At 43.6% G+C, this 27,803-nt stretch overlaps 2 protein-coding genes across 2 annotated transcripts; both read right to left on the bottom strand.

Annotated features, from left to right (window-relative positions):
• Positions 1-14,243: 14,243 nt before the first annotated feature.
• LOC101774554 lies at positions 14,244-15,918 on the bottom strand. The gene is made up of 2 exons (XM_022824273.1): positions 15,585-15,918; positions 14,244-14,747 (listed from the first exon to the last, which is right to left on the bottom strand). Exons 1-2 carry the CDS (start codon positions 15,916-15,918, stop codon positions 14,296-14,298), a joined length of 786 nt encoding a protein of 261 aa, XP_022680008.1. The 3' UTR covers positions 14,244-14,295.
• A 2,120-nt stretch (positions 15,919-18,038) lies between these two features.
• On the bottom strand, positions 18,039-23,892 carry LOC101781003. The gene is made up of 4 exons (XM_022824272.1): positions 23,785-23,892; positions 20,824-20,917; positions 20,612-20,726; positions 18,039-18,129 (listed from the first exon to the last, which is right to left on the bottom strand). Exons 1-4 carry the CDS (start codon positions 23,890-23,892, stop codon positions 18,063-18,065), a joined length of 384 nt encoding a protein of 127 aa, XP_022680007.1. The 3' UTR covers positions 18,039-18,062.
• Positions 23,893-27,803: the final 3,911 nt, after the last annotated feature.

Raw genomic sequence — 27,803 nt, 5'->3', positions numbered from 1 at the left:
TAGACGGAACTCAAACTTCTCCTCCTTGCAATTAATGTGGATTCAGATTACTCCAGCCCCCACATCAATGCATGCATCCACGGTGCTAAGGAACAGGCACCCAAGGATGAGCGGAGATTCCTTATCGATATCCATATCAAGCACTAGGGAAGTCAACGGGCCTGAAGCAATCCCGGATTCTCACCCAAATGTCTTTAAAAATTCCTGTTGGGTACCAAACTGATGAATCAGACAGCTGCAGTTGCATAGGAGATGGAGACAAGTCTATGTAATTGAGGTGATTAGAAACTACCTTGGGGATGATGCTGACGCAGGCTCCAAGGTCGCAGAGGGCATGGTTGAAGCGATGTGTCCCGAACATACAAGTGATCATGGGACACCCCATATCTTTCTTCTCCTCAGGAAGCCGATTGAGTATAGCTGCACTACATTCTTCCATAAGCTTCACCTCCTTCGAAGTAGGCATCGGTCGCTTGTTGTTGATGATGTCCTTGAGATATCATGCATATGTGGTACCTGCATCACTTCCAGTAGTGGAACATTGGTGTGGATCTTTTGTATCATTCCCATAAAGCAAGTGAATTGCGCATCCACGGACGGCTTCCTATTGTGCTGGGGGAACGGCAAGATGTTGGTGTCGAAAAACTCATGCGGCGCTGTTTTCACCTTGAGCGCCTTCCTTCTTTCGGGTGCCTTTCTTACCTCGGCTAGCTCCTTCATGTTGGAGTGGCCTTCATTGGATGCCTCAACTTCCTTCATTCCTCCCTTGTTCTTTCTTGCATGGTTAGGATACGGTGGATCGCGAGTGGTCTTATCCCCTCTCGTGGTCACCACACTAGCATTTTCACGAGAAGACTCGGGTTGCCCCAGAATCTTCCTGATCTCAGTAGAGGGAACAACAGCAGTCAGCTGAGCTAATAGAATTTTGTTAAAACTCAGCTGGTTCTTGAAAGCAGAAGAAAGACCATCAAGTTTTATTTTGAGGATATCCATGGTTTTCTTGTTGGCAGCTAACTTTTTAGTGAAACTCTCATTGATCTTAGCTTGCCGAAAAATGAGATCTTTGAAGGAGGGTTGGTCAGGATTGAAAGAATTACCATTATTACCTCCTTGGTAAGGGTGTTGCTGGTTCCACCCTTGGCCTCCATGTGGACGATATCCGTTGTTGTTGTCGTCCATGTACAACACATCCTCCTAATGTAAGGTAGTTATTCCACAAACCTCAGGGTAGTTATTCCCTGAGTGTCCAATGTTTCCACAAACCTCACATGTAATGTGGGAATCCATAGCTTGGACGGTGTTGGACATGACAGCCTTCTCTTTGGTGTAGTCATCCAATCTTTTGATGAGGACGTCAATCTTAGAGGTAAGCAAGTCTACTTCCTTGATGGTATGCGTACCTCTCTAATGGGGTTGGAGTCATTCCTCGCTCCACCCGTGATTAGAGACCATCTTCTCAATCATTTTTGTAGCAGCATAAATGGTAAGCGAGAAGAATGCTCCTCCATCAGCAACATCAATATTGCCTCAGGTTGTTGGAGTCAACCCATTGTAGATGTTTTAAAGAATGAGCCAATTATCCATCACATGGTGAGGACAGGCCGGGATGTACTCCTGAAGCCTTTCCCATGCCTCAGGAATTGATTTCGTAGTTGCTTGCTGGAAACTCGAAATCCTTCCATGAAGGCCGTTGGTTTTGCCCAATGGAAAGAACTTCATGAGGAATGCCACCAAGCACTTATCCCATGTATTAATCTCTGAATGGCTCGCATAGAGCCATTGCTTCGCTCTCCCAAGAAGAGAAAACAGGAACAGTCAGAGACCAATAGCATCTTCACTCACCCCTCTAATGTTGAAGGTGCTACAGTGCTCCAGGAACTGCTGCAGATGGGTGCTCACATCATTGGCTTTCCCACAGAATAGGCTAGCCTGCACCATGGTAATGAGACCCATCTTAATCTCGAAGCTTGCGTTCCCCGTGTCCACCTCAAGGCCTTTCAGCACCTGAGAGGCTGAGAAAGCGGAGTACTCACGAAGATTCTTCTGGGCTATTGCTTTTGACATAGATGGTGCAAAGGAAGCTAGGTCAACTGCCGAGAGAGTAATTCAAGGAGGAACGACACGAGATCATACCCTTCTCACAAGTGACTTCGGATTCTCAGTGAAATGAGTCGGCAAGTCGAAACACGTCATACACTATCTGTCTTCTCATCAAAGATGGAAAAGACACATCAAGGTTAGCCTGCTTGAGTAAAGATCTACCAACTATGAATATAAACATATACAAAGTAAAAACTTTTAACCAGTGTCTTCCCCAGCAACAGTGCCATAAAATGCTTGTTAGTATATTTAATGATCACAAATAAATCTGCAAGCACACGAATATACCATTGTAGCATTTCACCCAAGAGTATTCCCAAGGGTATCATATTTCCCAAAGGAAGGTGGGTAGGTCAAAAGAGTTTACTATGCATATGACTATACTATAGATGGATAGAGTCAATACTCAAGGTAGGAGTAAGATAGATATATAGATAGATAGATAGATAGATAGATAGATAGATAGATAGTGTGACACACACATGAATCATCTCAAGATAACTAAGCTATGGAGAAGGACTAAGATTTAGCGCTTTGTTCATATGTACTTCCTATATACTGCACAGATCATACAAGCATAATGTACATACACATTGTATAGAACTCAGGCCTATGTACCCAGGCACACATAAAGAGATAGTATCCGTACAAGTTCTGCCTAGTAATGGTTCTACCCAGTAAAGTTACTGCTAATTTCCGAACTCCTACAACATACCTGAACGTGGGGGATTACGAAGGACCAATAGGGTTGTCACCACCTGCGGCCTAACCCTAGCAACCCGTGGGGCAAACTCATATCCAATGAAGCTAAGAAATCCAAGCACCATACTTGCATTGTTAACAACACTCCAGCCATACTGGGCTATTGTATCAATGGCTGAAGCCACCATAAACAAGGCCATTGAACTGATGCCGTAGCATAGATCAACTAAGCTATACAAGATATATATGCACATAAAGTATAACATGTAGCATGGTCTCAAGGCATACATGAGAGTATATAAGCCTGCACTTCGATAGAAAAGGTATACAACTATATAAAGAAGATCTATACTTTGAATAGAATAAAGTAAACCTAGGAAAAAATGATACAAGAGCCATACCCTAGACTCCAAGGAGACCTGGAACGTGAAGTAGAGATAATCTAGCCTAATTCCACTAACTTGAAAACTAAGAGGGAGAGAGTGAATCACTAGTTGTGTGTGTCCTAGAATGGAGCCCCTCCCCTCATATTTATAGGCTCCAAGAGGCGGTTCTGGCAAGGGATATTCAGGGAATATCCCATAACCGACGCAGGGGAGGCATCACCAGTCACCACGTGGAAGCAAATCATGAGGGGAGCCAGAGGCGGTTCAGCCGAACCCCTGGTGGCCCTTCTCGCAACTGCCTTCACGTGGTAGTCTGACATGTGGGTCCCAATGGCGGTTGTGTGCGTTAACCGGTGAATTGAGGCGATTGTGGTAGTTTGTGGGCCCTTCAATTCATGGGATGCACATGTGGCGACCTCCCATTGGCAAGAAGCATGTTTCTTGGGTCCATAGAGGGTGCTTTCTCCATCCTTTTGTGCTTATTCACCTGCAGACAAATATTCCCCAAGGACAAGTGGAACTACATTATTTGAAACCAAATATGCATGTAAGAAATTTCAATCCTCCTTTATTCTTGAGTATATTGATGGTCATATTTAGTACTTAACAATCGTCACCAGCAATATATGTGATATGAGTTTGTCTTATCCTTCATACCCTACCTTGAGGTCCACATATAGCCATCATTAGAAGATAAATGAAGAAAAGCAAGTCAAATGCCTCGGTGAGGACATATACTCAATGAGTAATTTGAGAGAATCAAATGAGGGGCTAAGCAAGGTTTGTTTTGAAAACTTATTGAAAAATCCCAAGCTACATGACATGAGGAGTAGATGTGACTTGATTCAAGGTTGTTTCTGTGGCAGAACCACCCAAATTAACTCGGCTAAAGTGCACTCAACCTCGCCTCAAATGCGAAGGGTCACTTTAAACGAATTAACCTGGTAGTCTATCGGGTTTCACCCGATAAACCACTTGTCTATGATCAAAACAAAAGCATTCTCACATGAAGGTGAGTCCAGAGATTACAACAATCTAGATAATTATTACGAGTCCCACAATAAGTTATTACACCCAGCTGTTCAAATGCAAAAATTTAGAGTTTCAGAGGCAGCAGAATAAAACAATAGTCCAATGTCAATACAATAATACCATGGTGAAGCCTGCCATGATATCAATCTTCATGTTCCTCGCCAACCGAGGACGGGTTCCACTCGACCGTCCAACCCGGAGGGAGTTGGGTCGGCCAGGTCAAACTAGCAACCATCTCATCAATATCAACCATACCTGAAAACATAGCCACAAGCAAGGTTGAGTATACTAATACTCAACAAGACTTACCCGTCAGGTGGGATCTAATCCACTGACTCCTAGACATGCAAGGCTGTTTGGCTGAGGGGATTGTTTTGCCAAAAGCATGTAACGTAGGTCCTTACTTTGAAGTTTTTAGCAGCAAAATTCTAGTAGATTAACCATTCTAGGTAAGCACTTATTCTAAACAAGCATGGTGAACAAGCAATTAGATCAAGCATCAATATTAATCAACATCCTTTGTTCCACTTCTTACTCAGTGCAGAAGTGTAGTCAAGCAGTTTCAAACTGTGAGAGGTAGACGATTTGAATCGAGTTTCTTAACCTTGCAAGGTGAACCTAACCCCACGACATATGTGTACCACGGCAGGCCCACCCATGTCAGCCGTCCCCATCAATCCCTAGGCACGTGGTCAGGCCCACTTCCCTTGAATACAATGCCCCACAGTACCGGACAACGTTGTACCGTGACTGCACTTGTACCCACATGATGCACCAGGGGAAACCGGGTTCCAAAGAGAGTGGGGCGGGCTACCTATGTCCCGGTTCGATCAGGTACTAGGCTTTCCCATCCCATACTAGGTATTAGATTTGTACTTTCAAACACTTGACCATAGCTCAAAACACATTTCGACCTTAGCATCTTTTCCTAGACAGATGGGGCAATTCCACCGAGTCAGAATCAAATCCCGGCCCCGCCCGTCATCCTTATGGTTGCAACATAAGTAAACAAGCAACTCCTATAACTCGCGAGTGACAGGAAATCACTCGACTTTTACCGGGTCCTAATTAGCATTGTAGCTACTCGATCTATCATGCTAGTGTTCAAACATAGGTACTTAAGATCATGCAGCTACGGTTTCAAACAACTCCTATGAACGTAAATGCACAAACATAAGTATCATAGATGTTGCATAAACTTTAAATCAGGGTTACGCTCTGGGGCTTGCCTTCCTGATCTAAGTTGGTCAGAGGATCGTTGGAAACCTGGCTAGGGTCTTGATAAGCCTTGATCTAGTGTAGCTCCACGGCAGATTCCTCCTCAGTTGTCGGTAGCAGCTCATACGTTCCGTCTGCGAGATTTGTTTCTACATGAGATGCATATGCAATAATTCAAGATTTCACAATTTCATATGCAGGATACATTTCATATGATAGTGCAAAAGTATTACAACCACAATGACCACATTCACCTAGATAAGGTTTAAACTTAACTTTCTTCATAAGGTAAAGTGCCTTTGCGTTTGAAACCCTGGGTTTGATTGATGGTGATTCCGTACATATATATTGTTCTTTCATTCACTTGAACTCTAAAAAAAAGGTGGGGTCACTCTAGGGTTGCTCCAAGTTATTTGGAAAGTTATCCTGTTTCTGAATTTTTAAACAACCTAGATTTATATTTCCCATTCTACCCTTCTTATTAACTATTTGTTTTTATTTCATTTAACTAGCCATAACTTCAAAAAACAATTATGGTTGCATCAAGTGCGATCTGGTGCTGAAAATGTTACAGAGGCTTCTTAATGTCATCAGTGAGCTACTGTGAAATTTTTGTACACATTTGATTTCTAGAAAAATCATTAAAAATAAAACAACACCCTAATTCAGATTTCATATAGCTATTTTTAACTCACGTTTCAGTGATAGTTTCATTTTGAGATTTTTACAGAAGGTTCGCTGGTTTCAACAGAGGCTTCTGTAATGTTTCCATGATTTATTAAGCAGGACATCTATTTTCCATATTTTAATTGTATATAACCAAGTGTAAACATATCAGCAAGGTAAAACAGATATCAAACAGAAACTAACATTTTTCCTAGTGATACATTTGTATCAGGAATTCAACAAAAGTGGTTTTGCATTTTTACCTATTTTCTTCCATTTATAGTGTAAATAATAAAATTAAGCCTATCATTTCAACATTTGACTCAAACTAGTGGGTTCAACATCTAGACTAGTGTCACAAGATTCATATATAGAATAAGCATGTCACAAGTAAATTAACAGTGGTGGATTTACATTTTTATCATTTTTGTAGGATTTATAATGCATTTATTGGCTTAAACACAAAATAAATCTTAGAGAAAAATCTACAACAGTAACATGTCCAAAACTATTTTGCGAGGAAACTACTCATGACCAGGAGTCTAACAAAGTTGGATTTGCATTTTTAGTATTTTTCTACAATTTCCTATGCATTTCCAAAGTTCCAGCCTTTTTAAATCGAAAATAAAACAGAAAAGATAAAATGTTTCGCGCTCAGGCCACTCGAACTTTCAAACTCTTACAACGGTACCCCTACGTTTTTATCTAAGGCCCTAGAAAGATTTAGGGACTTGCAATGTAGTCCCTGGAGGCTCAGCCGGTGGTGCTCCGGTGAAATCCGGCAAGGAGGGGCTCGGGAGAGGGTTCAGGCGTGACGAGGGGCTCACCTAGGCTTGACGCACTAAGGGGTCGAGGGCGGAGGTGGCTCATCGGTGGTAGTCCACAGTGGTGCTTTGGGCGTGGCGGCGGTGAGTGGTGTCCGGCGCTGGTGGTGGCGAAGTAGGCCTAGAGCAGGCTCGGGAAGCTTCTGGGCTTGCGTGCGGTGCACCGGGAGGGCTAGGGAGCGATGGCGATGGCCGGAGAGCAAGGCTCCATGGCGAGGTGAGGTGGCAGCATTGAGGGGTCACTAGCGGAGGGGGAAAAAGCTCAGTGAAGCGCCGGCGAGGCTTGGGGTCCCTTTTATAGCGATCAGCAATGCGGAGGGAAGCTAAGGGTGCCTGGAGGGGCTTGGGTTGCGGTTAGGGGACATCAGCGTGGCCAGGCAGTGGCACAGGGCAATGGCGGCAGTGGTTGGCCATGGCAAGGCCGCGCGCATGGGCTGGCTACGTGCATTGGCAGGAAGTGATCCGCACCATGAAGGATAGCTTGGTCACGTGCGAGTGGTCGAGCGAGTGGTCTTGTCGCCGGCGGGGACTGACTACGTGGCAGAGTCTCTCCGGCGGCACGACGTGGCGTTCCGGGCGCGTGGGCGCGCGACGGGGAGTGGCCAGGGAGGATGCACGCGCAGCTACTGGGCATCTCCGGGGAATGTCGGGTCGCATCATGGTGGTGGTTGGCCAGTGGGCCTGCGTGAATGCTGAGGCGCTGCGTGGCGTGGCGTGACACGGGTCGCGCGGTGACCGCGGGATGGAGCGCATGTGCGCCGTGGTGGCGTGCAAGGGCAGGATGTTTAAGCTAAGTTTGCGCAAGATTTTGAAATCAAACGTGAAATTTTTCAAATATAAAAGTTCTTGCCAAACTTCAAGCTACAACTTCTACAAAGGCCTTAGGTTAAGAACTTGGCTAGATTTTGAAATAAAAGCGTGCAAGAATCAGAGCAACGCTGGTTCTAGAAAGATAGTTTGAAACTTGAACTAAGTTTGAATTTTACTGAACTTGGACCCGAATTTTGAACACCTTCCACTCCAAACCAGTAAAAGCTCAAATAACAAAAGTTGTTTGTTTTGAAAAGTTCTACAACTTTTATATTGGGTAAAAGTTGAGTTGTTATATTAAATTTTGAATTTAACAACTACCCCCAAATAGTATTTTTTAAGGCATTTTTGGACACTTAGTGAAGTTGAAATGTTTCCAAAAGTTGGGATTTGGACTTTTGACGGTTTTTCTACTTTCCAAACCTATTTTGATGGTTTTGCACATTTAGTTTCTTGTTTGGCCCTATTTGACTTCAATTTGCCCTTTAGGTATTTTTCAAGTTCAATTTGAAATTTGAAAATTTACAAGTGGCAACTTAAGGTTTAGTGATGATTTGAGTGCTTAAACACTTTATTAAACCTTGGAATTGTTTACTTAAAATAGGGATGTTACAGCCTACCCCTTAAAAAGAATCTTGCCTTGAGATTCGGGTGATAAAAAACTTAGTGTGGCTGTGCACGTACCTCCTTGATTGAACATAAAACTGCGAAAATTCTTGTTGAGATACTCTTCTATTTCCCAAGTGGCTTCATCTTTTGTATGATGGCTCCACTGAACCTTAAACATTCTGATCACTTGCCTCCAAGTTTTCCTTTCCTTTCAATCAAGAACTTTGATTGGGAATTCCACATAGGAAAGACCTGGCTCTACGCACACTTCCTCGTGTTCCATAATTTCAATTGGAACTCGAACGCACTTCTTGAGTTGAGACACGTGGAAGATGTCGTGGATAGTAGAGAGTCTAGGTGTGAGCTTAACTCGATAGGCAATCAATCCACAAATTTTCATGATCTCATATGGACCAATATATCAAGGAGCTAAGTTTCCTTTTACTCTGAACCTCTGCACACCCTTAGTTGGTGAAACCCGAAGGTATACATGGCCACCAACTTCGAACTGTAGTGGTTTCCTCCTCTTGTCGAAATAGCTCTTTTGCCTAGATTGGGCGGCTTTAAGGTCTTCTCTTATTATCCTCACCTTTTCTTCCACCTCAATCACCAGATCTGGTACATACACTTTTCGTTCTTCTGCCTGGGACCAACTTAACGGAGTTCGACACCTGCAACCGTACAAGGCCTCAAATGGTGCTATCTTCAAGCTAGCTTGGTAGCTTGTCCTAGTTCTTGTCATACTGAATGACACAAGCTCGCAAAATATCTTCCAAGATTTGATTCACCCTTTCCGTTTGTCCATCTGTCTGAGGGTGATAAGTTGAGCTACGGATTAATTTAGTACCAAGGGCAGCTTGCAACTGTTCCCAAAAGCGTGCCACAAACTGAGCACCTCGATTGGAGATGATCATTTTGTTCAAGTCAGCTTGGGTGAAGATGTACTTGAGACTTTTATGTTCGGTGTAGATATTGCAATGAGCACCCATGAAATAATGTCTCCATATCTTCAGAGCATGAATAACCACTGCTAACTCAAGGTCATGTGTCGGGTAATTCTGCTCATGAGGCTGTGGTCCTCGTGAAGCGTAGGCAATGACCCAATTTGCATGCATAAGAACACATCGGAGTCCAGTGCCAGAAGCATCACAGTAGATGTCAAATGGCTTGGTGTTGTCTAGTTGGGCTAGGACTGGTGCTGAGGTCAATAACTTTCGCAAAGTGTGGAAAGCTTCTTCACATTTCTCGCTCCACACAAACTTGATCCCTTTCTTTAGCAACTCGGTCATTGGCTTAGCTATCTTTGAGAAATCCAAAATGAATCACCAGTAGTAGCCTGCTAGACCAAGGAAGCTTCTGATTTGATGAACAGAAGTGCGTGGCTTCCAGTCCATCACCTCCTGCACTTTGCTTGGATCGACTGCTATGCCTTTGCTGGATATGGTGTGTCCCAAAAATTTCACACTATCCAGCCAAAATTCGCATTTAGAGAATTTGGCATAGAGCTGATGATCTCTAAGGCGTTGAAGAATGATGCAGAGGTGTTGAGCATGTTCTTCCTCATTTTTGGAATATATGAGAATGTCGTCAATAAAAACCATGACAAACTTGTCAAGTTCGGGCATAAATACCGAATTCATGAGATACATGAAGTAGGCTGGAGAATTTGTGAGCCCGAAGGACATGACCAAGTAGTCATAAAATCCATACCGTGTAGAAAAGGCAGTTTTAGGGATATCACTTGGCCGGATTTTAATTTGATGATAGCCAGAGTGGAGGTCAGTCTTGAAGAAAACTCTAGCTCCGGCAAGTTGATCAAAAAGAACATCAATGTGGGGCAAGGGATACTTATTTTTGATAATCACTACATTGAGAGGTCGATAGTCCACACACATCCGTAGACTATCATCCTTCTTCTTCACAAAATGAGTTGGGCAGCCCCAAGGTGATGTGCTTGGGCAAATGAAACCCTTATCTAATAGCTCTTGAAGCTGGGTTTTCATCTCTACTAATTCTACAAGCGGCATTCGATAAGGTCTCTTTGATATCAGTGCCGTGCCTAGTTGCAGCTCAATGGAAAATTCAATGTCCCTGTCCGATGGCATTCCTGGCAAGTCATTGTGAAAAACATCAGCATATTCGCATACTACGGGAATAAACTCCAATCGGGACTCTATTGCCGGATAAGCGCATGAATTTATGCACTCTCGGGCTATCAAGTGAAGTGTTGTAGGTCCATGGGTAGGTGAGTTTATTTGGACAGCCCGTGGTGCAATATCTAGCGTGACTTTGTGCGGAGTCATCCAATTCATTCCCAAGATTATGTCTATCCCTTCCAAACCCAAGATAATAAGGTTGGTTTTGAAAATCTTTCTACCCATCCTGAGTGGTACAAAAGGTATCATTTGGTCGAAAGCAATTTTACTACTCAGTGTTGAGATCATATACAACCCTCTAGTATGATAGAAATTCAATCCGCATTTGCTACTGAACTTGGTCCCAATAAAGCTATGCGATGCACCAGAATGAAACAATATAAAGGCAGGCTGGTTGTGAATAGAGAAAGTACATGTCATAACTGGTGCGCCCTCTGCAAGGTCTGCAAGGTTGGTGAAGTTGAGCCTTTCCTACCTGATCTACACCTTTGACACATTGCCCTTGTTGTTCTGGTTCGAGCTCTGTTCTTGACCCTAGGCCTTGTTCTACGGACACTCTTTGGCAAAGTGACCTGGGTTTCCGCAATTAAAGCATCGATTTCCATTGCTAGTGCAGAGTGGCTATGGAGCATTTGGCCTTAGGCCCTGCTGCTGAAAATCGGGAAAGCGAGGAGCTCCCTGCTGTTGCGGCAACTTGATGACCCATCTGCCCAGCTGCGGAGTCCTTTGGGGAACTCGGGGTGGAATCAGCCTAAATTTTTGAGCCGGCGCACTGGGGGATGGCAATGGAGCCTTCCTTTTCTTGTTTGCTTTAAGAGCCATGATGTAATCTTCCTAAGAAATGGCCAGGTTTACTAGCTTATTGTAAGTGTCCACCTTGATAGGATTTAATCTCTCCCTGAGCTTGGGACTTAGACCTCTACAAAAGCGGTCCCTGTTCTTTTGATCGGTGTCAACATGATAGCCTGCATACTGACTGTAACAATCTAGCCTAATTAAACCATGTTTAATCTTAAGTAAAGTCATTAGAGCATAAAGAAGAGCAATTGGCAGTTGTGAAGACAAGTAAAAAGACACTTTTGCCCTCACAAGATAAACAACTGTTTAAACCATAACTCAAATTTTTGCTTAAGAACTTAAAAATCTGTCCAACTAAGAGTTGTAGAAATCAACTTTCGTAACAACTTTTATGTTTGGTGTTTTGCTTGAATATGAGCAGAAGACCTTCAAAAACTCGAAGTTCAAAACTGTATCAATTTAAGAAAAACAGATAAAGCCCCAACTTTGGAGCTCTTTATCTAAAATTTTCCAAACTAAACTCAAGCTAAACTCTATACAAAAGTTTTAGATCTTCACACCCTTAACAACTTTGACTAGAGGAGTAAGGTCGAAATCTTCACAGAAGGCTTTCAAAACCTAGGTCAAAGTCGGCCAGTTTGGTCAACCCAACCCCAATCAGCAATCTAGGCCAAGTCAGGAATCAGTTCAACCATGCATCTTGGCTTAAGATTATCTCACAGAACTTGAATAGAACACCAGAAAAACCCTTTATAAGAGTTTGAGAACTAAGTTTATACAACAACTTACTCAATTGGACTCTAGTCAAATTCACATCAGAAGCTTTTCAAAATTAGGGCTCAAGTAAGCCAAAACCCTTGAAATCAGCCACACTGCCATTTTTGCCTAAGTCCGAAAATCCAGCGTTCCTCCAAACTTTGAAGGTTTGTATCTTCAAATCTACTGCGATTTTGAACTCGGTTCAATTACAAAAGTTGAACTTGGATCTGAGGACTACAATGGTTGCAAAGGGAGTAAATGCTGCGCAGATCAAGAATCGGGAGTTAATTGCGCTTGAAGATCGGCTCGGCGAAGCAATCCCGCGGACCCCTCGGCTAGAGCACATGTGCACCGCACTCCGCTCGCCGGCCGCCACGTGGATGCCTCTCCCCGGCGCCGCTCCGTTGCCCCCATCCCCAGCCACGATAGAACGCACCTCCCCGTGCGCCCGCGACCGTCCAGCTCCCCTTGCCTCGCCTGCAGCACTGCCCCAACTGCTTGCCTTGCCGCTGCTCTATCCGTGCGCGCCCCGTGATGCTCTGGCACACCCCTGCCACCGTGCCCGCCAACCTGCACCCAGGACAAGATGTCGCAGCGCCTTGTCCTCGTCTGCAGCGCCCGAGCAAAGCCATTCAACTGTGCATGCTTGCCTCGCCTGCCGCACCTCGCCCACACGCCTGCCGCACCACCCACCGGCACCAATGGCCGCCGCCATGGCCGGTTAACCCCGCAGCCGTACCCCAACGCCCCTCCAATCCTTTTGGCCAGCGCCGCAGCTCCGTGTCGCCTCACCACTTCACCCCGGCCCTATAAAAAGGGAAGAAGACCGCCGGAACCCGCCCTTGCCCCCGCCGAAGCTCCCCTGCTCTCGCTCTCAGCTCTGCCACACCCCCTCTCTTTGGAGCTCCCCTCTTCGTCATGCTCCGCCCCTCGCCGACACCACCACCAGCTTCGCCGCCACCTTGCAAAGCTCAGGCGCTCGCCCGTCGCTGCCTCCAAGCCCCGACGCCGCCAGAAGTACATCGTCCCGCTCCGCCACCACCGCAGACCGGTCCGCCACAGTTTCGCCCTTGCCCAACCTTCTCCATGCCCCCAACCGCCGCCAATCGACTCCTGGTGAGCCCGCACTCCTTCCCCGCCACTTGCACCGCCAAAATCGCCGGCTAGTCATCGGAATTGCACCGACCGCCGCCGCACGTGCACTCGAGGGCACCCCTGTGTCTTCCCATTTCTTCCAGGGGCCTTAGTGTGAAAATAAGGGACCCTGCACGTTTAACCCGTAGACCTAGGGGCTAGATCGCAAGTTTACCTCGGTTTTTCTTTTATATTTGGCAGAAAATGTGTTTAACTTTGGAAATTCACCAAAACTCGTAGAAAAGTGAGAAAAATGTCAAATCCATTTTGCTAGACTCATTATAAAGTATAGTTGCTAATAAAAATACTTTTGACACATGTCTCTGCTAGAATTGATGTTATATGTTTTAATCCTTGTTTAAGCCATTTAAATCATAATACATTGCAGAACAATGCTAAAATGGTAAGTCCAACTCTCAAGTGTATGTTTCAGAGAATGGAAGCTTATTAAAATGATGTGGAGCCCAGCTCAGATGTTTAAATCTCTGTTTTAGTTTTATCATGGAAATCTGAGGTTGCTTTTGTCTTTTTGCACAATAATTAAACCAGAGATGATGAAAATGTGAAATAAGTTGGAATAAGTCAGTGGTGTAGTATGGTTTGTAGAAAAATATAGAACAAGCAGAAAGAAAATCACTTTCCTTTCTGGGGGAAGAATAATTAGGCCCCGTTTGTTTCGATGGAATTGAATCTCATTCTAGGAATCTAATTCTAGCAATTAGATTCAATAGGAATTAAATTACATAGAATTAGATTCATTTCAATTTTCTTGTTTGGATGTACAAAGAAACTAATTCCTAGAATTAGATTCCAAATATTGTTTGGTTGATTAGAGAGGAAACTACTTCTTTGGAAAATATAGGTTAAATCTGATAGCTTCAAAATTCCTAGCTTGGAGCTCATTATGCGTCGATGACACCCATGAACAATCTTTACGCAAGGACACATCATACACGAGTTACATACCTCCAGCTAGAAAAATACAGATAAAATACAAGATAATACTTTCAGATGAGCTATAGAAATCGTACATACAATGCCACATATTATTACAAGTTCAATAGATATTATCCATCACTTGATATAGATGAACTAGTTTCTTCACTTGTTGAGCTGTTTTAGAAGCCACCTCTTCCTCATCCTCTCTGGAAGCGCCAACAGAGACTCGTACTTGCGTGCATCACCGGTCAGGATATCAAATAGGTCCAACAAAGTGTCTTCATCCAATCCTTGTACTTCATTCAGTGTGTCTAGAATTTCTTTTGATGTTGGTCCTTTAGGAGCTTCCTCCTTTAGTGCTTCAGCGAACTTGTCCAGTTTTTCAGCCATCATAGAGGTAAAAGAGTCGCCTGACTGTTGCCTCTTTAAACTTCCTGAAGTTGCCGATGATGTGGGCTCTTTGTTACTAAGATCTTCCTTACTCATGTCTTTTGAGCTCTCAGCTGCAGTCCTTGCCGTTTCACCGGTAGCATGGTCTTTGCCAAACACCAAGCTAATTGAGTCCCAGTACAAGACAGTCTTGTGCCTATACCCAGAAGCTTCTTTGTTTTTTTACAAAAAATAAATGGAAGTTTAGAGTCAAAACTAGTACCCAGAAGCTCAAACAACTGATGACGACATGTCTGGTTGTTACATGTCTGGTTGTTACATGTTAAGCACCCTACACATGTTGGACTAAAGGGATTGTGTATCAGATTATCAGATCTTTGGGATATGATCACAAACTACTATAAAGTAGACCTGTGATCACAAACTAGCTATACTATGACACCGTGTTACACTGGATCCTTAGCACAGCCCAATCAAGAAGTAGACCTGCCCTAATGATCAACCTAAAAACTGCCCAGTGATCTTTTGACACTACAATATGGCAGCAAGCCAAAAGCCCAAAACAAAGAAATGTCAACTAAAAAAACCTTGCCACTCAATAGTTTTAGCTCGACAATGCAAATGCAAATGGTCACTCCACATTGCATGATGACCAGATATGGAATTACCGACATTCAGGCTTACCACTCAATATAGGCAAATTATGTACAGCTCTTGGACCTAAATTTAGTGGAACAGACAACCAAACAGAAGCGGGAATACCACCACTCAATTTCCCCAAGAATCCCTAGTGGGCTGTTAGTGAAGGCAGCCATGTTGCTGGACCCTCAGCAAGGAAACAGCCAAATCAGAGGCAGACATGCTCTGAACATAGATATGCTGCTAACCCAAAAATTGACCCCAGTAACTCATCAGATGACCTCTGGATGCTGCGACATTACAGCCAGGAGCCAAATTCAATGACACAAAACCTTCCCACCCAAATCTCTAAAATGCAAGAGTAATACTCACTCCATACTTAACACAAATTAAAGTAAATAAGTGGTTTTTGAAACTTACCGCCACATACTCTTCCCATACAGAATCACTATCAACAGATATTTTGTTTTTGTTCCAATCCCAACCAAATCCACTTGATTCCAGCATACCATTGATGATAGTGTAGTGTTTGTCAAAGGTCTTGTTCCTCGCCATGATGTTGTCTTTTGAGATATCCACATTACACTTTTCTCGGACATTCTTGATAGCAGCTGTATAGACATGAGACTTCCACCCATTCTGGCATCTGTCACCCTTGTTATAGTACTCCACAAATGTGTCAAGAAGAGCCTTGTCCATGTCGTCATTCCAAGAAATGTAACCCCTGCCCGAGCCTGACTTCTTGCTCTTCTCCATATCCTACAAGGAAAAAGTTCACAAAAGGTTGTTAGTAAAATATTAAGGAGCAAAACCAAATATCATAAGTTTGAGCATGCATTGATGATAGAATTTATCATACATTGACCACGTCTTGCTTGGTAATCAGCAAACATTTGGTTAGCTTTGGTATCCCTAAAATTGCTCCATTCATTTGTTGATTGAACATTGGTAATCATACCCACTTCACTTTGAACTTCATGAGGTTCAAAAGATATTACTTGATCAACTTGGTGTATAAGTAAGTCATCCATATCTCTCTGTCTATCAATTACAAAGTTGTGCAATATGCAGCAAGCATTAATGATCCTAATCTGCAAGAATTTAGTAGAAATGAGTTGCATGCTAGCTAGGGTCATTCAGAGATGAATTTCAAGCTAGGTTACTAACTACGGAATACCTGATTTTGCAAGTCAAAATATGAGTTGCTTCTTAGTATAGCCCACCTCATCTTCAATAGCCCAAATGTTCTCTCTATCACATTTCTAGCAGTTGAATGGTGCAAATTGAATAGTTCTTTGGCAGTGGATGGGTTATGCCCTTGAGCAGCCCACTCATTCAAGTGGTAGCGAGTGGATCGATATGGAGCAAGAAAGCCTGGTCTATTGGTGTATCCCGCATCTACTAGATAGTATTTCCCACTTGGAATAACAAATGCATCGTCCCGAGACATTGCATCACGTAGCACACGTGAATCTGAAGCTGATCCTTCCCATCCTGCTAAGACGTAAACAAATTTCATGTGACGATCACAAACCTCTAAAACATTGGTGGTAATCTGCTGCTTCCTATTCCTATACCTCCCTTGGTCAGCCAAAGGCACAAAAACGTCAATGTGTGTACCATCTAATGCTCCAAGGCAATCTTCAAACCACTTCCACTTGGAATCCTCAGGTTGTACAGCTGATGGATCAGGAAGCTTGATAAATTCATGGCATAATGATAGAATACCTCTAAGCACCACATTGAAGTGACGATAGATTGGCTCAAGTGACCATCCATATGAGCTACGAATCATCCTCATCTTAGTGCCATGACCCACTACAAGCAAAAAGATTGCTACCTTTTCTTCTACCGACACATTCTTGTTATCACACATACCACATCTCTCACGTAAGATGGCACATAGGTCATAAAATGATCTCTTAGTTAGGCGCAAACTATCATAGCAATAGACATTTGATCCTTGGTACAGATTTCTTAGCATTTGTTTGCGTGTAGCTACATCTCTCTCAGCCACTTCATCCGGATCAACGATATGTCTAGGTCTCTTACGCTGATACCAGTGCACAATCATGCTCATGACAGTAGAAACAAATAAAGCAGCCACTCTTTTTCTCTTTTTCCTACGTATCTCTCTCATTTGCTCCATGCTTGTATTAACCAAGTCTATGTTGTTGTCAGGCATCTAAAGCACATATGCAAAAAGGAATATTTTAATTTATCATCAAAATGCTACACTATTTTGGATAATCAGAAGACAAAAAATAATCAGTAACTTCATGTGTTACACTATTTTGGATAATCAGTAACTTCTTGTGTTAAAAAACAAGGATTTCAGATTCTCAGTTAACATATATCCATGGTACACATGGAACTATCCTTGTGGTGAAAGTTTTGAAGGTTTTCCTAATGCCTACCAGTCCAAAAAACAGAATGCACTCAACAAGGTTCATGGTCTTTACAGATTTCTAGTTTACATCAACCATAATTTTCTATAGACGATGGACACTAGAGGTTGCTTGTTTCTGTCCAGTTATATATTGCAGAACTCACGTACTTGTTGTTTCTTCCATTTGAAGACGAATGTGTAAGGTTTGGTGCAGTGCATAGCCACATACGTGGTCTGAAACATGTTCCACCTGAACAACCCTCATTCAATTTGATCAACAATCACCCCAAGTAAAATTTCAGAGGGACATATAATCTTTGGTAATTTATTTCTATGGCTACAAAATATTAAACGGGATCTGCTTCAACAAGTCTTGAAAAGAAAATCAGTTGGGGTTTCCATCAGTACCACACTACACAATGCATGATGACCCCGTAAAAAAAATGTACAATGTATCAGACTATCATATCTGACAATGTATCCACTCGCTAATCTTTGAACTTACAATGTATCAGTGCCTCAGCATATCAGTTCCTTGCACCCTTCTTGAAGCCGCCCAGCAACGCCTTAACCAGTAGCTAACAAAAGAGAAAAGAATCTGAGATAGTGAAATAATTGGCCTTAAGTAACATTAAATGAATAATTGAACCTAGGCAAACAGCACATCCAAGGCAAACAGCACATCCAATATTAACAGGCACATGTAAATGGTGATAAAACAGTTATTTTTTATCCAAGGCAAACATTGGTTCATGGAACGGGCAAAAAAAAGGAGCATTAGAAGCTATGCATTTGCATGAACCCTTGCTGACATCTCTTAAGACCACGTTCATCCAGTCAGCAACCATGAAGATTTAGCATCAAGCGTTAGATAGGAACCAATTGCATTTGAAAGGAAAAATGAGATGGCACAAAAAGTTAAGACAATATATGCAACCACATCAGTTTTTAAATTCTAACCATTTTGGATAGGGCAGCTAAAATGAGGGACCGAATGTGTTAGTCATTGTCCAAAGCAGTACCAGTTTATGTACTAGATATATAGGACAATAAAAGGGGTGCTTGTAAGATCATCGTGAGGAATTGAATACACATTGGCAACAAGTTGCAACATAATGCCATATCATCTTATAAAAATAATGCACCGTTACATGTCACACATGCACTTGTATCAGTGATGTCATGGAAGCCTCTCAGATGAGGAAAGGTGAGTTTGCAACCTTTGAACAGTCTTGTTGGCAGAGGCGGGCGCAGGATCTGGACTATGGGTATTCAAAATTGGAGATGGCAAGAAAAAAAAATTTGATAGAATAAATTATAATTTTATAACACAGAATTAAGTGGTAGCATCATTGATTAATAAAATTGATCACAAATTAAAATTGTCCAGCTACTAATGATCAACATATAAAAGTGGCAACATGTGAAATAAATAGAGGCTAAAACAGCAAAATGGTAACAAAGATTACTACTTACAAGCTATAGGATAACTTTGCAGCAGCCCTTGCCATGAAAATCCTCAAATCAGTGGCGGCACTACCCTTCCTCTTCATGGTTCAAACCTAAAAGTTACACAATTTCACATTGAACTAAATTCATGAGCATCCACATTTTGCAAGTTGATGTGCTTCCTAATTTGACAAACAATTGAAAATGGCAAAATGCTCACCTCAATTTCACAAACAATCAGGAATAGCAATCAGTAGACTTGATGAATCACTGGACTCGCGGAGGAATAGCAATCAGTTCTGATAGCAATCACTGGCAATCACTGGTTCGGGCGCTCGGCCACCAGTAAAGCGCAGCGCGCTACACCTGCGCGCCCGCCGCCGCCGGCCCGTCGTCGGCACTCGGCCGTCGCCGGCGTCGCGGCGCCCAACCGCGCGCGCGGCCGCGCGCAGGCCGCCGGGGCAGCCCTGGCAGGGCGGCAGCCAGTCGGCAGCCGGCAGCCGGCAGGGGCGCAGGGCGCAGCCGCGCAGGCCGCCCGGCGCCCGCTGCGGCGCTGGCGCGCTGCCCTCCTGGCTCGGTGGGACGGTGGCTCCAGTAGCCGCCGCCCACCGGTAGCAGCCGAGCCCGAGCAGGCGCGCGCGGCGCGCCCGCCGCTGCCGGTGCGTCGGCAGCTGCGGCCCGCGGCGCCTCCGCTCGGCGCCAATCGCGCGCCGGCCGCAGGGCCTACCGCCGGGCGCCGCCGCCGCCGGACGCCGCTAGTGACCTAGGGTTCGCCCAATCGCGCGCCTGGACGTCCCTGTGCCTGTGCTCACGGTGGCCGGTGGGGGTGGCCGGGTGGGCCAGTGGGGAATTTAGGGTGTGGGCAGATGCAGGCTGGATGGGCCGGATGGGCCAGTTGGGCCAGTCGAGGGAGAGCGAAGTTGGCCTCTGGTGGGCCTTTTTGAGTGAAATGTGTATGCTAGCTTTTGTATTTTTGTTTTTTTCATACATACACCTAAAATACACTATATACATGAAAAGTTTTTGCAAAAATAATGGGTATTCAATTGAATACCCTTGAATCAATGTGGGCCCGCCACTGCTTGTTGGTACTTCCATAGAAAAGGGAAGATTTTTCCAAAATGTCCAACCAATATCAAACTCCAGGATTACACTATTCTGCTGGATGGAGTAGATTAAAGAACAGATTTAGCTAATTCCAGCAGAATATCCTAAAACAACAATATTGAGCTACACTATTGGAATTATAAAACAGGCTATGCAGGCTGCTCTACCTACGACGTGCAAGAGCAACCGCGGCCATATTTCGATTGGACCAGGACCTATATGTAACTTGAAACACCACTAGTAGTAGTAGCATAAAGCAAGCACAAGTCTCAGACTGTAAGCAGTCTCGTTTGTTTCATTGCAAAAGAAAATTCCATAAAATTAGAAGGGCATCTGGTGTATACCAGTAAAACACGTGTACAGACCTATGGTTTACACAAATCTAGTACATATCTCCATTCTACTGAAAGTAGAAACTAGCAAGCTTAAAACTTTTGATAGACAACTAATTAGCAGTTCATGCTTAAAACTAGCAAGCTTAAAACTTAGATCTGCAGGACTCACCAAGGCAGGAGTATTGGTGGTGCACGTCGATCTTCCGGTGAGTAAAATGGATAGCTGCCGAGCTCCTCCTCCTCCCGTCCCTGTGCTTCCCTTCCCTCAGATCTGTCTACAGCCTCTAAAAAAGAACAAATCGGGTTAGGGTTAGGAGAGAAATTGCTGTGTATGTCGACGAGGAAGAGAGGGAGGGAGAGGGGGAAGGAGCACCGGCTCACCGCGTGGCGTGTGGTCGCCGGCGAGAAGCTGCTCGCGCGGAGGAGCGGCACGGGCGGCGCACTCTGTGCCGGCTCTGGAGATCCTCGACGTCGCCTTCTCAGGAAGTGGAGGGGGAGGAGGGGGCAGCGGAGGAGGGGGCCGGTGGAGGAAGTGGAGGAGGGGGCGGCGGAGAAGTGGAGGAGGGGGCGGCGGAGGAAGTGGGCGGCAGCGCAAGGGGAAGGAGTCGGGGCGGCGGCGCAAGGGGAAGGAGTCGGGGGGGGGGAAAGAGTCGCGGTCGGGACCGAGGAAAGGATTTCCTCTTTTTAGGGTCGGAATGTGCGGTAGATAGAGTTGGAATCCTGAGGAATCCCTCTTTCCAATTCCGGGAGCAGCCAAACAAGATGACTTTGGAAATTAATTCCAATTCCAGCCAATTCCAATAAAACAAACAGGCCCTTAGGGTAAATGTATGGAAAAAGATGCCCTTCACTAAAAATTATGAAAAATTCACCAAAGGCTCTATTTCACCTCTGGAATCTACTGTTAAAAATCCATACCCAGATTTGTTATGGTTTCTGTCTTAAAAATAGTTAAGCACACACTACCTTGTCAAAATGAAACAATTTTAATTATTTTTGTGCAACTCTAATAAGCCTCGAATTTGTGCAGTAGCTTAATCATGGCAAGATTAAGTTGCTGGTAAAGTTTCAACTTCATAGCTTACTGTTGATAATAGAAATAAAATTTGGAGATGAACCAAATTAAATGGAAGAAAGAACCTTAAGTAAAGGTAATAATCTTTTTCGGAAGAGGTAAAAAAAACATTTAGAAATAGGATAACTTTCCGATTTAAAGTTTAATAAAGTTAAGTTGTATATATGTACACAATCGTCATCAAGTCAACCCCAGGTGTATACCATAAAACACCTTATCTTATGCAGATAAAGTAGGTGTAGAACTTTGTTTAGGTGAATGTGGTCATAATGTAATTTATACTGCAGTGCTAATTCGTGTTTTGCATCCTATATGAGAAGGCATGGAAGTTGAACTTGATGCATTTGCATTTCATGTAGAGCTGAACCTTTCTGACGGAACGTACGAGCTTCACCCAACACCAAAAGAAGGAGACATAGCTGATCTACATCAAGTCGGAGCCGAGCCCATACCGGAGCAAGCCAAGGACCAGTTCGCTAACTCCCCGTGTGAAGGCAAGCCCTAGAGCATGATTTCCTATCTTTAAATACTTGCAATACAATTGATTGCTTTGATTGCGCATTTACATTCTAGGAGTTGATTGAAACCATAGATGCATGAATATAGTACCCTTGATATGAACACTAGTATGTTAAGTCGAGTAGTTGCAATGCTTAATAGGACTCAGTAAAAGTCGAGTGAGTTATAGGAGTTGTTTGCTTTCCTTTTGTTACAACTATAAGGACGATGGACGGGGTAGGGCTCTGTGAACTATTTTGGTGGTCAGTGGATTGCCCCATCTGTCTACATGAAATTGGACTAAGGTCGAGGTGTGCTAGTGTTCATGATCAAGTGTTTGAAAGTGCTAATCTCATACCTAGTATGGGATGGAGAAGCCTAGTATCTGATTGAACCGGAACGTGAGTGGATTGTTCCACTGTCTCTGGAATAGGGTTCCCTTGCGGCCGCATGTGGTGACAAGTGCGGTCATAGAATGGCAGAGACCAGATCTATGGAGCCTTGTACCAAGGGAAGTGGGCCCGACATGGGTCAGGGAATTGATGGGGACGGCTAACAAATGCAACGACCCCTCATGGTGCGTGGATGTCGTGGGATTAGGTTTGCCATGCATGGTTAAGAAAGTCGAATCGATTCGTCTACCTCTCACAATTTGGGACTGCTTGATCGCTATGCTACACTAAGTAAGAATGTAACTTGATGATGATGTTAATATTAATGCTTGTCATAAATTGCTTGGAAATTATGCTTGGTTTAGTATAGTTGCTAACTTAGAATGGTAAAACAACAGTGGAACTTGTGGCTAAAATATTGAAAGTAAGGACCTACACTAGTCACTTTTGGCAAAAACAAACCCAGAGCCAAAAAGCTTGCATGTCTAGGTGTTGGTGGAATAGTACCATCGAACGGTTAAGTCTTGTTGAGTGTAGTCGCTCAGCCTTGTTGTGGCACATATTTTCAGGTGATGTTAATACCCCCGAGCTCGCTGCAAGTGGCACTTGGCCTCCCCAACTTCCTCTTGGTTGGACGGTTGAGTGGGATCCCTCCTCGGACGGCGAGGACCGGGATCATTGATATCATGATCAGCTTCGTCATGATATCCTGCAACGACGTTTAGCTTCTGCTCAGTTATTTCTTTTATTTGAGAACTCTGCAAACCTTGCTTGAATTTCAAACTTGAGGTTGTAATAATTTGATGCACTTGTTTATTTGAGATGGACTGTTATAATGTCTGTAACCACTCTCCTTCGTGCGAGTCTTGCTTTCTCGATCCTGAGATATGTGGTTTATCGGATGAAATCCGACGGACGACTAAATAGATTTGTTTAAAGTACATGATCGCGTACTAAGTGGCTTAAGTGTGCTTTAGCCAAGTTAATTTGGGCGGTTCCGCCACACTGACACAAGTCATTGAAAGCCTAGGCATACTGTAGCATGTTGTGTGTGCCTTGTGAAAGTGCTAGAAACTCATTCAATTTCCTCTCCAATAATCCTTCCATGATGTGATGGCCCCTGAAGGCGACCTTGAACTCATCCCATGTAACCACGTGATTAGCCGGCAGCATGGCATGATAGTGGTCCCACCAAAGCCATGTGGAACCACGCAGCTGCTGTGTCACGAACTTGGCCATGTTCTAATCCGGGCAAGGCTCCGTAAGGAGTGAGAACTTGGACTCGATGATACGAATTTAGGCGTCAGCGTCGAGAGGCTCCTCTGTTTTGTGGAACAGAGGGGGCTAGGTGCCCAGGAAGTCTGCATAGCTTGCGACTTGCGGCTGGTGGGCGTTTCTCCCACCATATGGCTGCTGGTGCTGCTGCTGTTGTCCGTGGACAATGTGTCGCAGCAGCTCCGTTTTGGCAGCAAGGATTGCCTCCATCGAAGGCAGGGGAGGTGGTGGTGGTGGTGTCTGCCGCTGCTCGCTACCACTTGGTACGAAACCAGCAGGGGTTTGATGTGTTCCGCGCACCATTTGTAAGAGTGAACTTTCCCCATTAATCACACAATTTTGAAGCTTTCTCATAAGAAGATGAAGCAAGATAAATCATGTGCGGAATGTAAAAAGTTCATCGTGCAGTCAAACATTGCGGGCTAGAAAACTGTTTCTTAGGAGAAAATTTATATCTCTTGACTCAAGTGCCCATAAAATCTCATCTTCAGTCAGTGAGTAAGAAATTTAGTGTGCTACAACTTTAGTATTCAACTCAGAGACAAATTCGAATGTTGTCTAGGTTCAAAAATTCCATTTGTGCATCTCTATCCTGGCTGTTTTTCAGCAAACAGTGGGTTACTAATTTGATCATAACTTGAGTTCCACTTGGCCAAATTTCATGAAATCTTTAAAGCATCTCACATGATAAAATCTGAACAACTTTCCTATAGGATGTTTCTGGAACAAAGAGCATTTAGGAGCTTGAAAATTTTCTAACAGTAGATAGCTGAAATTCAAGACAACTAGAAAATCCTTAGGTGATTCAGCAAGAATTTTTGTGAGAACTTCATTAGGTTGACATGTTAACCGTGCAAAGTTTGTTCAAGTTTCCAATTTGCAAGTTTTTAACATGATGCATACACAACCTATCCGTCCTCACAAACAACTGCCAATTACTTGGACTTACGAGGTTAGTGCCGGTGGCAAGGCAACATTTTACGGCTCTCCCTATAATAGCTAGTCTATTTTTCTAACCGTTCGTTAACTCAACGTAAGCGTGGTTAGTTTACCTACAGAAGATTATTCATACAACTCAAATCTTTCATGTCAGCACTCACGAAAGCGTCCACATTCATTACCGTTCACTGTAGAAACAACACCCGCATGATTTGCGCTGTACGGGCAACGCTCATACGCCTAAGATAGCGCATTCACTTTTTATGTGTTGCCATCATATTTGCATATGATGCCAAGGGTACGTTACAGAATCGACATACCCTTGCGCTAACTGTTGTAGGAATTAAAAAGTGCTGGGAGTCAGTATAAGATAACCAATAGTTAACTAGCCATATGAAATAACCCAAAATCCCCTAGGGCTTCTCGTACTAATTTCCATCCTTAACGAACTTCTTGCAAGTTTTATTGAAAAAGATGTTTAGGGCTTGTTGCTTTCTCTGGGTGCTTAATCGGCTCTGATGTCAGCTGTGGCAGAACCACCAAAATTAACTCAGCTAAAGTGCACTCAACCTCATCTCAAATGCGAAAGGTCACTTTAAACGAATTAACCTGGTAGTCTGTCGGGTTTCACTCGATAAATCACTTGTCTCTGCTCGAAACGAAAGCATTCTCACACAAAGGCGAGTCCAGAGATTACAACAATACAGATAATTATTAACACTCCCACATTAAGTTATTACACCCAGCTGTTCAAATGCATAAATTTAGAGTTTCAGAGTTCAAAGCAGCGGAATAAAACAATAGTCTAACGTCAATACAATAATACCATAGTGAAGCCTGCCATGATATCAATCATCGCGTTCCTCGCCGATCGAAGAAGGGTTCCACGATTTCATATGCAGGATGCATTTCATATGATAGTGCAGAAGTATTACAACCACAATGACCACATTCACCTAGATAAGGTTTAAACTTAACTTTCTTCATAAGGTAAAGTGCTTTTGCGTTTGAAACCCTAGGTTTGATTGATGGTGATTCTGTACATATATATTGTTCTTTCATTCACTTGAACTCTAAAAAAGAAGGTGGGGTCACTCTAGGGTTGCTCTAAGTTCATTTGGAAAGTTATCCAGTTTCTAAATTTTTAAACAACCTAGATTTATATTTCGCATTCTACCCTTCTTATTCACTATTTCTTTTTATTTCATTTAACTAGCCATAACTTCAAAAAATTATTTCTTGTTGCATCAAGTGTGATCTGGTGCTAAAAATTTGACAGAGGCTTCTTAATGTCATCAGTGAGCTACTGTAAAAGTTTGGGACTCATTTGATTTTGAAAAACATCATTAAAAATAAAACAACACACTAATTCAGATTTCATATAGCTATTTTTAACTCAAGTTTCAGTGACAGTTTGACTCTAAGATTTTTACAGGTGGTTCCCTAGTCTCAACAGAGGCTTCTGTAATGTTTCCATGATTTATTAAGCAGGACATCTATTTTCCATATTTTAATTGTATATAACCAAGTGTAAACATATCAGGAAGGTAAAACAGATATCAAAAAGAAACTAACATTTTTCCTAGTGAGACATTTGTATCAGGAACTCAACAAAAGTGGTTTTGCATTTTTACCTGTTTTCACATTTATAGCGTAAATAATAAGATTAAGCCTATCATTTCAACATTAGACTCCAACCAATGGGTTCAACATCTAGACTAGTGTCACAAAATTCATATCTAGGATAGGCATGTCACAAGTAAACTAACAAAGGTGGATTTTCATTTTTATCATTTTTGTAGGATTTATAATGCATTTATTGGCTTAAACACAAATAAATCCTAGAGGAAAATCTACAACAGTAACATGTCCAAAACTATTTTGCAAAGAAACTACTCATCACCAGGAGTCTAACAAAGTTGGATTTGCATTTTTTAGCATTTTTCTACAATTTCCTATGCATTTGCGGAGAGCACGGCGCCACGGCGAGGTGCGGTCGCGGCGCTGCGGGGTCATTGGCGGAGGGGGAAAAAGCTCGGTGAAGTGTCGGCGAGGCTTGGGGTCCCTTTTATAGCGGCTAGCAGTGCGGAGGGAAGCTAAGGGCGCCAGGAGGGGCTTGGGCTGCGGTTGGGGGACACCAGCGTGGCCAGGTTGTGGCATAGGGCAACGGCGGCGGCAGTTGGCTGTGGCAGGGCTGCGCGCGTGGGCTGGCTGCGTGCATTGGCAGGAAGTGATCCGCAGTGTGAAGCATTGCTTGGTTGCGTGTGAGGAGTGGCCGAGCGAGTGGTCTTGTTGCCGGTGGGGACTGGCTGCGCAGCAGAGCCACTCCGGTGGTGCGACGTGGTGTTCCGGGCAGGTGGGCGCTTGACGGGGAGTGGCCAGGGAGGATGTGCGATAGGGGATAAGGATGCACGCACGCAGCTACTGCACATCTTTGGGGAATGTCAGGTCGCGTCACGGCGGTGGTTGGCCGGTAGGCTGGTGTGAATGCCGAGGCACCGTGTGGCATGGCGTGAAGTGGGCCGCGCGGTGACCGCGTGCTGGCGTGCATGTGCGCCGCGGTGGCGTGCAAGGGCAGGATGTTTGAGCTGACTATGCGCAAGATTTTGAAATCAAACTTTAAATTTGTCAAATATAAAAGTTCTTGTAAAAACTTCAAACTACAACTTCTACAAAGGCCTTAGGTTCAGAACTTGGCTAGATTTTGAAATAAAAGCGTGCAAAAATCACAGGAACGCCAGTTCTAGAAAGATAGTTTGAAACATGAACTAAGTTTGAATTTTACTGAACTTTGACCCAAATTTTGAACACCTTCCACTGCAAACTAGTAAACACTCAAATAACAAAAGTTGTTTGTTTCGAAAAGTTCTACAACTGTTATATTGGCAAAAAGTTGAGTTGTTATACAAAAGTTTGAATTTAACTACTACCCCCAAATAGTGCTTTTTAAGGCATTTTTGGACACTTAGTGAAATTGAAATGTTTCCAAAAGTTGGGATTTGGACTTTTGACGGTTTTTCTACTTTCCAAACCTATTTTGCTGTTTTTTCACATTTAGTTTCTTGTTTGGCCCTATCTGACTTCAATTTGCCATTTAGGTGCTTTTCAAGTTCAATTTGAAATTTGAAAAATTACAAGTGGCAACTTAAGGTTTAGTGATGATTTGAGTGCTTAAACACTTT

This window comes from Setaria italica, chromosome II, assembly GCF_000263155.2.
Source record: "Setaria italica strain Yugu1 chromosome II, Setaria_italica_v2.0, whole genome shotgun sequence".
Lineage (NCBI taxonomy): Eukaryota > Viridiplantae > Streptophyta > Magnoliopsida > Poales > Poaceae > Setaria > Setaria italica.
Note: the sequence above shows the minus strand (reverse complement) of the source record. Positions and strands in the feature narration are given on the sequence as shown.